General features: G+C 39.6%; 1 protein-coding gene across 1 annotated transcript in view; it reads right to left on the reverse strand.

Annotated features, from left to right (window-relative positions):
• The window catches only part of MON2 (MON2 homolog (S. cerevisiae)), a 135,449-nt gene that overhangs the window by 85,532 nt on the left and 36,433 nt on the right, over positions 1 to 13,484 (reverse strand). Inside the window, exon 8 of the mRNA XM_011926196.1 lies at positions 11,160 to 11,354. Coding sequence (XP_011781586.1) covers positions 11,160 to 11,354 — 195 coding nt within the window. The remainder of the gene's footprint in view (positions 1 to 11,159; positions 11,355 to 13,484) is intronic.

Raw genomic sequence — 13,484 nt, forward strand, 5'->3', positions numbered from 1 at the left:
AAAAAAAAAAAAAAAAAAAGAAAAAGAAAAAAGAATTATTCCTCTAGTATGTCTTCTAGATGTACCATTTCCAGGTTTAAATAAAGAAAATACAGAGAAATAAGAGAGAGGCATCGCACATCAACCATATATAGCTTACCCCACAACTACCAGACCTCTAACTTTTGCCCTTAAAGAAAATGTAGAATGTCTAAATTTTTCTAAGCTAACATGTCCCAATGTAGCCAATTACAATACTGAGGAATTACTTTCTTATATATATCTGAAAATCTCAACTTTGCAAACACAGTCCTAGAGCTTCCTATTGGGAACCAATGTTTTACCAGTTAATCATCACCCACAATTCACAAGTAAAGCAGGAAAACAGGCCTTCCTCTTTCTTTAGACAGTAACTTTCCAATTTTTTCTGTTGCTGGCTGTGCTGTCATCTGTCCCACGTTATCCCCCTACACCCCCGCCAAACGCCAATTAAAGGGACATAGGTCCAAATACGGAGAATAGTATAGAAGCAATACAAGAAATTTGGCACTGTCAGCCTTGGAGAAAGAAAAAAAAAAAAAGAGCGAGAACTGAGAAAACAGTGAAATAGTAAAGTGCAGTGGGGTTAAAAGTGTGTGTTATGGAGCCTAAAAAATTAGTGAACACCCCGGTTTTGCAGCTTATAAACTGCATCATCTCAGGCAAATTATATAAGCACCCTGGTCCTCATTTTCTCAGCTGTAAAACACAAATATGAATGCCTGCTTCATACGGCTGTAGTAAAGTTAAAATGAATTAATGTATGCAAAGCAATGCTATGGTCTAAATGTTTATATACTCCCAAAATTTATGTATTGAAGCCTATTCGCCAGTGGGATGATATTTGAAGGTGGAGTCTTTGGGAGGAAATTAGGTGATAAGGCTGAAACCCTCATGAATGGGATTGTGCCCTTACAAGAAGATACTTGAGAGGCTTCTTCCTCTCTCTACTTTCCACCATATAAGAATAAAATGAGAAGACAGACATCTGCAAACCAGGAAGTGCACCCTTACCAGACACCAGATATGCTAGTAGCTTGATCTTAGATTTCTGAGATTCCAGAACTTTGAGATTTAAGCTACACAGTTTCTGACATATTTTATATAGCAGCCTGAACTAAGACAATTACTCTGTACGGTGTCCAGAAAAGAAGAACTCAATAAAAAAATTTTATCCAAAATGGAAATTACTGAGGAATTAAGATATCTATATCTCTGAAAAGGTTATTAGACAAATTGTTAAATAACAGAATTGATAGAGAGAAACCAAGAATCTCAGCTTGGCCCAAGTATCTTTAGTCTGTTATAACAAGATAACCAGAGACTGGGTGGCTTAAAAGACAGAAATTTGGTTGTCACAATTCTAGAGGCTGGAAATAAGAGATGGAGGTGTTAGCGTGGTCAGGTTCTGCTGAGGGCCCTGTTCTGAGCTTGCAAATAGGAGCTTTCTTCCTTTGTCTTCACATGGTGGAAGGCAAGAAAGTGAGAGAGCAAGCATGCTCTGGTGTCCTTCTATGAGGGAACTAATCCAATCATGAGGGTCCCACCCTCATGCCTTCATCTAAGCCTAATTATCTCCCAAAGGCCACATATCCAAATACTGTCATGTTGGGAACTGGGGCTTCAATATATTAATTTTGGGGGATATAATTCAACCCATAGCATCAAATTTTATTAAAAAAAAAAAAAGATGATGATAAATAAGTTGGGAGGTCCTGGTTAGCGACAGAAACAAAATGTGAATTCTGCATTTGTTACTATGAAGATGTAACTACGCTGCATTACTGAGGAGAACCGAATACTTGTTTCTCCAGGACTGACTAGTGGATATGAAAAGGAAAAGGGGAATTGTTTTCTCTTCCTATAGTCTTAACTTAATGTAGTTAAGTAACATACTAAAGAAAGAAGGAGGAGCCCTTCTAAGACAGCCCTGCTAATATTTAGCGAACAAGTGAGGATGTGGTATTTAGTTGGCCTAGTGACAAGAATAAAAACTTTGTGAACATTTGGACCACCATATAACCTGGCCACCTGATTTAATAGCAACTATATTGGCCCTTAAAGTTCTTCTCCTTTTCAAAACTCTCTCCTATCCTATTGACTTTCCATGGTGACTGATACTACTATATTGTAATTATTTTCATTTCCACTATTTTGTTTACTTAAAAATATTTTTTAAAATTTTTATGAGTATATAGTAGGTATGTAACATTTATAGAGTACACGAAACATTCTGATACAGGCATATAATGCATAATCATCACGTCAGAAGAAATGGGCTACACATCACCTCAGCATTTATCATTTCTTTTTTTTTTTTTTTTTTTTTGAGACGGAGTCTCGCTCTGTCGCCGGGCTGGAGTGCAGTGGCCAGATCTCAGCTCACTGCAAACTCCGCCTCCCGGGTTTACGCCATTCTCCTGCCTCAGCCTCCCAAGTAGCTGGGACTACAGGCGCCCGCCACCTCGCCCGGCTAGTGTTTTGTATTTTTTAGTAGAGACGGGGTTTCACCGTGTTAGCCAGGATGGTCTCGATCTCCTGACCTCGTGATCCGCCCGTCTCGGCCTCCCAAAGTGCTGGGATTACAGGCTTGAGCCACCGCGCCCGGCCAGCATTTATCATTTCTTTGTGCTAAAACATTCCAATTATACTTATTTATTTATTTAGAGATGGAGTTTTGCTCTTGTTGCCCAGGCTGGAGTGCAGTGTCACAATCTTGGCTCACCACAACCTCTGCCTCCTGGGTTCAAGCGTCATTACAGGTGTGTGCCACCACACCCAGCTAATTTTTGTATTTTTAGTAGAGATGGGGTTTCTCCATGTTGGTCAGGCTGGTCTTGAACTCCCAACCTCAGCTGATCTGGCCGCCTTGACTTCCCAAAGTGCTGGGACTACAAGCGTGAGCCACCATGCCTGGCCTTTTAGTTATTTTTAAATGTACATTATTGTTGACTTACTCACCCTGTTGTGCTATCAAATACTAAATCTTATTCATTCTATCTACCTATATTTTTGTACCCATTAACCCATCCCTACTTTCCCCCTGCTCCCCATCTCTACCACCCTTCCCAGCTACTGGTAACCATCATTCTATTCTCTCTCTCTGTGAGTTCAACTGTTTTAACTTTCAGCTCTTACAAACAATGGGAACATGTGAAGTTTGTCTTTCTGTGCCTGGTTAACTTCACTTAACATAATGTCCTGCAGTTCCATTCATATTGTTGCACATGACAGGATCTCATTTTTTTTATGGTTGAATAGTACTCCATTGCCTATATGTACTAACTTTTCTCTATCCATTCATCTGTCGATAGATACTTTGGTTGCTACTAAATCTCAACAACCAAGAATAGTGCTGCAATAAACATGGGAGTGCAGGTATCTTTTCAATATTAAAAAATATTTAATTGTGGTAAAACCATACAATATAAAACCCCAACAATATTTACGTGTACAGTTGAGTAGTATCAACTGTTTCACACTGTTGTGTAAAAAACTCTCTAGAACTTTTTTTTTTTCTGAGATGGAGTCTTGCTCTTGTCACCCAGGCTGGAGTGCAATGGTGTGATCTCAGCTCACTACAACCTCTGCCTCCCAGGTTCAAGCAATTCTCCTGCCTCAGCCTATTAAGTAGTTGGAATTACAGGTGTGTGCCACCACACCCAGCTAATTTTTTTGTATTTTTAGTAGAGACGGGGTTTCACCATGTTGGTCAGGGTGATCTGAAACTCCTGAGCTCAGGTGTTCCACCCACCTTGGCCTTACAAAGTGCTGAGATTACAGGCATGCACCACCGCACCTGGCCTCTAGAACTTTTTTATCTTGCAAAGCTGAAATGCTATACCCACTCAACACTAACGCCTTATCACTTTGTCCTCTTGGTCCTTGGCAACAACCATTCCATGTTCTCTCTGAATTTGACTGTTTAAGGTACCATGCATAAGTGGAATTATACAGTAATTTGTCCTCTTGACTCACTTATTTAACTCAGCATAATGTCCTCAAAGTTCCAGTAATAGGATTTCCTTCTTTAAGGCTGAATGATATTCCAACATATGTATATACTGTATTTTCTTGATTTGTTCATCTGATAATGAACACTGGAACTGCTTTCACCTCTTGGCTATTACAAAAACGTGACAATGAACATGGGTGTACAAACATTTCTTTGAAATCACACTTTCAATTCTTTTGAATGTATATGCATAAGTAGTATTGCTGGGTCATATGGTAATTCTATTTTCAGTTTTTTGAGGGACCTCCATAATATTCCCACCAACAGTGCACAAGGGTTCCAATTTTCTCCACATCCTTGTCAACACTTGTTATTTTCTGGTGTTCTGTTTTTTTTGTTTTTTTTTTTTTTTTGAGACGGAGTCTCGCTCTGTCGCCCAGGCTGGAGTTCAGTGGCGCGATCTCGGCTCACTACAAGCTCCGCCTCCCGGGTTCCCGCCATTCTCCTGCCTCAGCCTCCCGAGTAGCTGGGACTACAGGCGCCCGCCACCTTGCCCGGCTAATTTTTTGTATTTTTAGTAGAGACGGGGTTTCACCATGTTAGCCAGGATGGTCTCAATCTCCTGACCTTGTGATCCGCCCGTCTCAGCCTCCCAAAGTGCTGGGATTACAGGCTTGAGCCACCGCGCCCGGCCTCTGTTTTGTTTTTAACAGTGACCACTCATATAGGCATAAGGTGATACCTCCTTATAGTTTTGCTCTGCATTTCTCTAATGATTGGAGATGTTGAGCATCTTTTCACATGCTGGTTGGACATTGGTATATCTTCTTTGGAGAAATATCTATTCATGTCCTGTGCGCATTTTTTAACATTAGTTTTTTGTTGCTGTTGAGTTGTAGGAGTTCTTTATATATTTTGGATATTAATCGCTTTTCAGATACGTGATTTGTGAATCTTTTCTCCCAAGTGTTGCCTTTTCACTCTTGATATGGTTTGGGGCTGTGTCCCTAACCAAATCTCATCTTTAATTCCCGCATGTTCTGGGAGGGACCCAGTGGGAGGTAACTGAATCATGGGGACAGATCTTTCTCATGCTGTTATCATGATAGTGAATAAATCTCACAAGATATAATGGTTTTAAAAAGGGGAGTTTCCCTGCAAAAGCTCTCTTCTTGTGTCTACAACCATTTGCGATGTGCTTTTCACCTTCCTCCAAGATTGTGAGGCCTCCCCAGCCATGTGGAACTGTAAGTCCATCCATCTTTCTTTTGTAAATTGCCCAGTCTTGGGTATGTCTTTATCAGGAGTGTGAAAATGGACTAATACAGTAAATTGGTACCGGGAGTAGGGTGCTGTGGAAAAGACACCTAAAAATGTGGAAGTGACATCGGAACTCGATAACAGGCAGATGTTGGAACAGTTCAGAGGGCTCAGAAGAAGACAGGAAAATGTGGGAAAGTTTGGAACTTCCTAGAGACTTGTTGAATGACTTTGACCAAAATGCTGATAATGATATGGAAAATGAAATCCAGGATGAGATGGTCTCAGATGGAGATGAGGAAATTGTTGGGAACTTGTTATGTTTTAGCAAAGAGACTGGCAGTGTTTTGACTCTGCCCTAGAGATTTGTGGAACTTTGAACTTGGGAGAGATGATTTAGGGTACCTGGCAGAAGACTTTTTTTTTTTTTTTTTTTTTTGAGACAGAGTCTCACTCTGTCACCTAGGCTGGAGTGCAGTGGTGGGATCTCAGCTCACTGCAAGCTCCGCCTCCTGGGTTCACACCATTCTCCTGCCTCAGCCTCCTGAGTAGCTGGAACTACAGGCGCCCACCACCAAGCCTGGCTAATTTTTTTTGTATTTTTTAGTAGAGATGGCATTTCACCATGTTAGCTAGGATGGTCTCGATCTCCTGACCTTGTGATCCGCCTGCCTTGGCCTCCCAAAGTGCTGGGATTACAGGCGTGAGCCACTGTACCCAGCCAGCAGAAGACATTTCTAAGCATCAAAGCATTCAAGAGGTGACTGGGGTGCTGTTAAAGATATTCAGTTTTAAAAGGGAAACAGAGCTTAAAAGGTTGGAAAGAGCTTAAAAGCCTGACAAAGCAATAGAAAAGAAAATCCCAGGCCGGGTGCGGTGGCTCATGGTGGCTCATGCCTGTAATTCCAGCACTTTGGGAGGCCAAGGCGGGTGGGTTGCTTGAGGTCAGGAGTTCAAGACCAGCCTGGCCAACATGACGAAAACCAGTCTTTACTAAAAATACAAAAATTAGCCAGGCGTGGTGGCTCACACCTGTAATCCTAGCTACTCAGGAGGCTGAGGCAGGAGAATCACTTGAACCCAGGAGGCGGAGAGCCGAGATCATGCTACTGCACTCCAGCCTGGGATACAGAGCAAGACTCCATCCCTCCCCAGAAAAAGAAAAGAAAATCCCATTTTCTGAGGAGAATTTCAAGCTGGCTGTAGAAATCTGCATAAGTAACAAGGAGCTGAATGTTAATCACCAAGACAACGGGGAAAATGTCTCCAAGGCATGTCAGAGACCTTTGAGAGGTAGCCCCTCCCATCACAGATCCAGAGGCCTAGGAGGAAAACATGGTTTCGTGGGCCGGGCCCAGGGTCCCTGTGCTGTGTGCAGCCTAGTGACTTGGTCCCCTGCATCCCAGCCACTCCAGCCATAACTGAAAGGGGTCAACAGAGAGTTCAGGCCGTGCTTCAGAGGGTGCAAGCATCAAGCCTTGGCTGCTTTCACATGGTGTTGATCCCACGAGTGCACAGAAGTCAAGAACTGAGGTTTGGAAGCCTCGCCTAGATTTCAGATGTATGGAAACATCCGGATGCCCAGGCAGAAGTTTGCTGTAGGGGCGGGGTCTTCATGTAGAACCTCTGCTAAGGCAATGCAGAAGGGAAATGTGAGGTCAGAGACTCCACACAAAGTCCCTACTGGAGCACCACATAGTGGAGCTGGAAGAAGAGGGTCACCATCCAGACACAGATTCACCAACAGCTTGCACCGTACACCTGGAAAAGCCACAGACACTCAACACCAGGCCACGAAAGCAGCTGGAAGGGAGGCTGTATCCTGCAAAGCCACAGGAGCAGAGCTGCCCAAGACCACGGGAACCCACCTCTTGAATCGGCATGATCTGGATGTCAGACATGGAGTCAAAGGAGGTCATTTTGGAGCTTTAAGATTTGACCACCCTGCTGGATTTCAGACTTGCATGGGGCCTGTAGCCCCTTTGTTTTGGCAAGTTTCTCTCATTTAGAATGGCTGTATTTACCCAATGCTTGTAATCCCATTGTATCTAGGAAGTAACTAACTTGCTTTTGATTTTACAGGCTCATAGGCAGAAGAGACTTGCCTTGTCTCAGATGAACTTTGGACTGTGGACTTTCGAGTTAATGCTGAAATGAGTTAAGACTTTGGGGACTGTTGGGAAGGCATGATTGGTTTTGAAATATGAGGACCTATGAGACTTGGGAGACAGGGGTGGAATGACATGGTTTGGTTGTGTCCCCACCCAAATCTCATCTTGAATTCCCATGTGTTGTGGGAAGCACCTGGTGAGAGGTAATGAATCATGGGAGGCAGGTCTTTCCCATGCTGTTCTCTTGATAGTAAGTCTCATAAGATCTGGTTGTTTTAAAAGCAGGGTTTCCCTGCATAAGCTCTCTTCTCTTGTCTGCTGCCATGTGAGATGTGCCTTTCACCTTCAACCATGATTGTGAAGCTTCCCCAGCCACATGAAACTGTAAGTCCAATAAATCGCTTTCTTTTGTAAATTGCCCAGTCTCGGGTATGTCTTTACCAGCAGTGTGAAAACTAATACAACTCTGTTGACTGCTTTCTTTGAGGTGCAGACGTTTTTAAGTTTGATGTAGGTCCATTTGTCTATTGTTGCTTTTGTTGCCTGTGCTTTTAGTATCATAGTCAAGAAATCATTGTGAAATCCAATGTCATAAAGATTTTTCTCTATGTTTTCTTTTAGGAATTTTTTGGTTTTAAATCTTATATTTAGGTCATGAAATCTATTTTGAATTATTTTTTGTACATGACATAAGGTAAGGGTCTAACCTCATTCTTTTGCATGTGAATATCCGGTTTTCCCAGCATAATGGTTAAATAGACTATCCTTTCTCCACTGAGTGGTCTTGGCATCCTTTTCAAAGATCACTTGACCACATATGAGTTTATTTTTAGACTCTCTATTCTGTTCCATGGGTTTTTGTGTGTGTCTTTATGCCAGTACTACTTTATGCTATTGTGATAACTGTAGCTTTGTAACATGTTTTAAAATCAGGGAGTGTGAGGCTTCCAACTTTGTTCTTTTTTCTCAAGATAGTTTTGGCAATTTGGGGTCCCTTGAGATTCAATATGAATTTTAAGATGGTTTCTTCTACTTCTGCAAAAAGTGATGTTGGAATTTTGATAGGCACTGTATTTAATTCATAGATCTCTTTAGACTGTATGGACATTTTAACAATTTTAAGTCTTTTAACCATGAACACTGGATATCTTTCCATTTCTTGGTGTCTTTAATTTATTTCAATAATGTTTTATAGTTTTCAGTGTATAGGCCTTTCACCTTCTTGGTTAAGTTTATGCCTAAGTATTTTACTCTTTTTGATACTTTGCAAATGAAATTATTTTCTTAATTTCTTTATGGAATTGTTCACTGTTAGTGTATAGAGACATAACTGATTTCTTGTGGTGATTTTTTATCTTGCAACTTTGCTATGTTTATCAGTTCTAACAGTTTTTCTGGTGTGGAATATCTAAGGTTTTCTACATACAACATTACATTAGCAAATAGAGATAATTTTACTTCTTCCTTTCCAACGTGGATGCCTTTTATTTCTTTTTCATTCTTAATTGCTCTGGCTAGGAGTTCCAGTACCACGTTGAATAGAAGTGGCAAGAATAGGCAATCTTGCCTTGTTCCTGATCTTAGAGGGAAAGCTTTCAGGTTTTCACTATCAAGTGTGATAACAGTTATTAGTTATTGTCTCTTCATAAATAGCATTTATTGTGTTAAGGTAGTTTAGTTCTATTCCTAGTTTGTTTGGTGTTTTTACCATGAAAGGATGATGAATTTTGCCAAATGCTTTTTCTGCGTCAGTTGGAATGATCATGTGGTTTTTAACCTTCATTTTTTTAATGTAGTGTATTATATTAACTGATTTTTATATGTTGAAACATCCTTACATTCCAGGGATAGATCCCACTTGGTCATGGCGTAGAATCCTTTTAATATGCTGTTGAATTAAGTTTCCTTGTACTTTTTGAGAATTTTTTAATCAGTATCAGGGAGCTTGATCTGTTTGTTTGTTTCGTTTTGTTTTTTCCCTTGCAGTATTTTTGTCTGGCTTTGGTATTAATGCTGGCCTCATAAAATGAGCTTGGCAGTTTCTCTCCTCTTCAATTCTTTGGAGTTTGTTAATTGTTCTTTCAATGTTTGGTAGAATTTTCCAGGGAAACCATCTGTTCTTGGGCTTTTCTTTGTGAGAAGGTTTTTCATTATTAATTCAATCTCCATACTAGTTATAGGTCTGTTTAATTTTTTTCTTGTGATTCAGTTTTAGTAGGTTGATGTTTCAAGGAATTTATTCATTTCTTCTAGGTTAACCAACTTGTTGGCACATAACTCTTCCTACTAGTCTTTTATGATCCTTTTAAATTTCTTATTTCTGTGGCATCAGTTGTAATGTCTCCTCTTTTATTTCTGATTTTAGTTATTTGAGTATTTTCTCTTTTTAGTCTTGATAACGGTTTGTTAATTTTCTTAATTTTTTCAAAAAAACAACTTTCACTGATTCTCTCTATTGCTTTTCTATTCTCCATTTTGTTTATTTATGTGGTATTCTTTATTACTTCCTTCCTTCTCCTAACTAGTGTGTTGTTTAATTTCCATACATTTGAGACTCTTCTCATTTTCCTTCCACTATTGATTTCTGGTTGGATTCCACTTTGGTCAGAGAAGATACTTGGTATGATTACAATCTTCCTAAATTTGTTGAGACTTGTTTTATGGCTTAACATATGCTCTATCCTTGAGAACAATCTATGTGCACTTGAAAAGAATGTGTAATCTGCTGATGTTAGGTGGAGTGTTCTGTATATGTCTATTAGGTCCAACTGTTCTACAGTGTTGTTCAAGTCCTTTGTTTCCTTATTAGTCTTATGTCTGGTTGTTCTACCTTTATTGGAAGTAGAGTATTAAAGTCTCCTACTATTATTGTATTGTCTATTTTTAGAATATAAGGTCAGGCGTGGTGGCTGACATTTGTAATCCCAGCACTTTGGGAGGTTAAGGTGGGTGGATCAGCTGAGGTCAGGAGTTCAAGACCAGCCTGACCAATAGGGTGAAGCCCCATCTCTACTAAAAATACAAAATTAGCCAGGTGTGGTGGCAGGTGCCTGTAGTCCCAGCTACTAGGGAGACTGAGGCAGGAGAATTCCTTGAACCCAGGAGGTGGAAGTTGCAGTGAGCTGAGATTGTGCCACTGCACTCCAGCCTGGGCGACAGAGCGAGACTCCATCTCAAAAAAAAAAAAAAAAAAGAAGAAGAATATAAATGTGAAAAAATTACGGAATGTGAATTTGACTTAACACAGAATTTTAAAAAAACACGGTGCACTATTTTCTCTGACAAACAGTATTTGAATGTTTATGACTAAAGCATTACATAAATAGAATTATCATCAGGAATATCACAACCTAATAGGCATTGATTAACTTTGCAAAACAGATACAATATTGGACTGTAAATCAAAATAATTGGTTTCTAATCCTAGACTTGACCAAATCTTTAATGTCTTTGCTTTAATCTGTTAAGACATATGAAACAGTATAAATGAAAGCAGAATAAACTGAAGAGACTATAATTTTAATAATCCTTCAAATGAGATACAGACAATTAGCTGAGTTCCTAAACCACAATTCTATGCTGCCTTCAGATAACAGGCAATGACTCTGCTTCACATATTATGAATAATCTATAAACATAAGCAAGATTCAAGAAAGGACAGCACAAACCTTTAGAGTACCTAGAATACATGTAGGTACTCAAAAAAATTCTGTTGAACTAAATTGAAAAAACTAAACGCACTATAACAGACCACTTTTTACAAAGGGCACAACATGCAACTATATACACAAATACATAAGGAAATTGGCACTTACCAAAAGACTGTAAAATTGCTTAATCAGAACAGATACTACTCTCAGCAAACGCATGCAGATAGGAAAATAGGGTTTTTCAACTGGGGCTGGAGAAGATGAAGTGCTGGAACCTTGTCTGAACTTTATATTTGGAGAAAAGAGCTTTATCACAAGAGGACATACCCTTTCTTTGAGGAGGAAACTAAATTCTTGGTGCTATTTGCAAGGAAAAAAAGAAAGAAAAAAATAATTAACTTTATTTGTACTAAATACTTCTAAAAACACAGTCTCACTACGAAACAAAACTTCTTAATAACCAGTATAAATATTTTAGCTTTACTATAAGTTTATATGTTTTATTGTTTTGTAGTTTACCCACAATTTTGAAATTCATATTGCACTTAGAGAGTCTAAGATCAGAATAGTCATCAGAGCCCAGCATGGTGGCTCATGCCTGTAATCTTAGCATTTTGGGAGCCCAAGGTGGGAGGATAGCTTGAGCCCGGGAGTTCAAGATGAGCCTCAGCAACACAGTGAGACCCCACTTCTACAAAAAAATTTAAAAATTAGCCAGGTGTGGTGGCACACACCAGTAGTCCCAGCTATTTGGGAAGCTGAGGTGGAAAGAACACTTGAACCCTGGAGGTCAAGGCTGTAGTGAGCCATGATCATGCCACTGCCCTCCAGTCTGGGTGACAGAGCAAGATACTATCTCAAAAAGTAATAATAATCAGTATTACAACAGGTTTTTGAAAGAATATAAGTTTAAAAGGAACACTTAATGATTTTAGAATTAAGTAATTGGTGATTACTAGAAACTTTCATTTTAGTTGGACACCGGTAATTAAAAACATAAACAACAGAATAAAGAAAATAGAGCCAGGCATGGTGGCTCAGGCCTGGAATCCTGGCACTTTGGGAGGCTGAGGTGGGAGGATTGATGGTACTCAGGAGTTCAAGACCAGCCTGAGCAACACAGGGAGACCCCATTTCAACAACAACAACAAAAATTAGCTGGATATAGTGGTACCGCCTGCGGTCCCAGCTACTTGGGTGGCTGAGGTGGGAGGATCACTTGAGCCCAGGGAGGTTGAGACTGCAGTGAGCCATGATCACACCACTGTACTCCAATCTGGGCAATGGAGCAAGACTCTATCTCACACAGAAAAAAAAAAGAAAAAGAAAAAAGAAAGAAAAGAAAACAAGCTATACAAATTCAAGCAAATAAATAGTTTAAAATTGGTAGCTGAGGAGAGAAAATTTCCTAATAAAGTATGTTATATAATTCACTGATTTCGTTTTGCAAAGAACAATTCCTTTCATGCAGAGATTTAATAATTAACTTAAAATTTTGTTCTGCTTGGACTGCTTGAACAGAACATGATGAGCTGATAAAACATGCAATGGCAAACAAGCATAATTATTTTACAAGTCAGGGAATCTTGCAAATAATTCTTAAATTTTACTTAGAGTCATAATATATATAAGGAAAGCACTCCTTCACCTGTTAATTCCCTGCCTATAATAGCAAGGTAATCCCATTTCACTGACAATATAAGGCCTAGTCTGTATTTAATGACTAGCCTCAAATACACTTTATTTTGTTGTTGTCATCCAAATTTCATTGAAGCTATAAACAAAGAAAAGATCACAAAAATCACTTGACCTAATCCTTTAATCTTACAGAGAAGGGAAATAAGGCATAGAGCAGGTTGTTTGCTCAGAATCACAAAATTTTTTAAATGTACCTTTTTTTTTTTTGAGATGGAGTTTCACTTTGTCACCCAGGCTGGAGTGCAATGGCACGATCGTGGTTCACTGCAACCTCCACCTCCCAGGTTCAAGCAATTCTCCTGCCTCCACCTCCCAAGTAGCTGAGATTACAGGTATGTGCCACCACACCTGGCTAATTTTTGTATTTTTAATAGTGACGGGGTTTCACCATGTTGGCCAGGCTCCCCTGACCTCAGGTGATCCGCCCGCCTTAGCCTCCCAAAGTGCTGGGATTACAGGCATGAGCCACTGCCCCCGGGCTAAAAGTATCTTTTAAAAAATCAGATTCTCAAGAAAGAAAAACTGAAAACACAGATAAATAAAAACATAAAAGTAAGTCTTGCCTAACCTCACCTCCTGGAGATAAGTGGACTAGTCATTGTTAACTTCTACATGTAAACTCTTCCAGACTTTTATAAATATTTTAATATACTTTTTCATTCTTTCCCCCAAAATGAGATCTTAAGAGATAAATGACTTGAAATTATACTCTCACATCTATAGTTAGTTTCTTTGACTGCCAAAACGAAAAGTAAAGTCCACTTTCATATTTTACAAAAATAATTATTTTGT

This window comes from Colobus angolensis, unplaced genomic scaffold, assembly GCF_000951035.1.
Source record: "Colobus angolensis palliatus isolate OR3802 unplaced genomic scaffold, Cang.pa_1.0 Scaffold67, whole genome shotgun sequence".
In the NCBI taxonomy this organism is placed as follows: Eukaryota; Metazoa; Chordata; class Mammalia; order Primates; family Cercopithecidae; genus Colobus; species Colobus angolensis.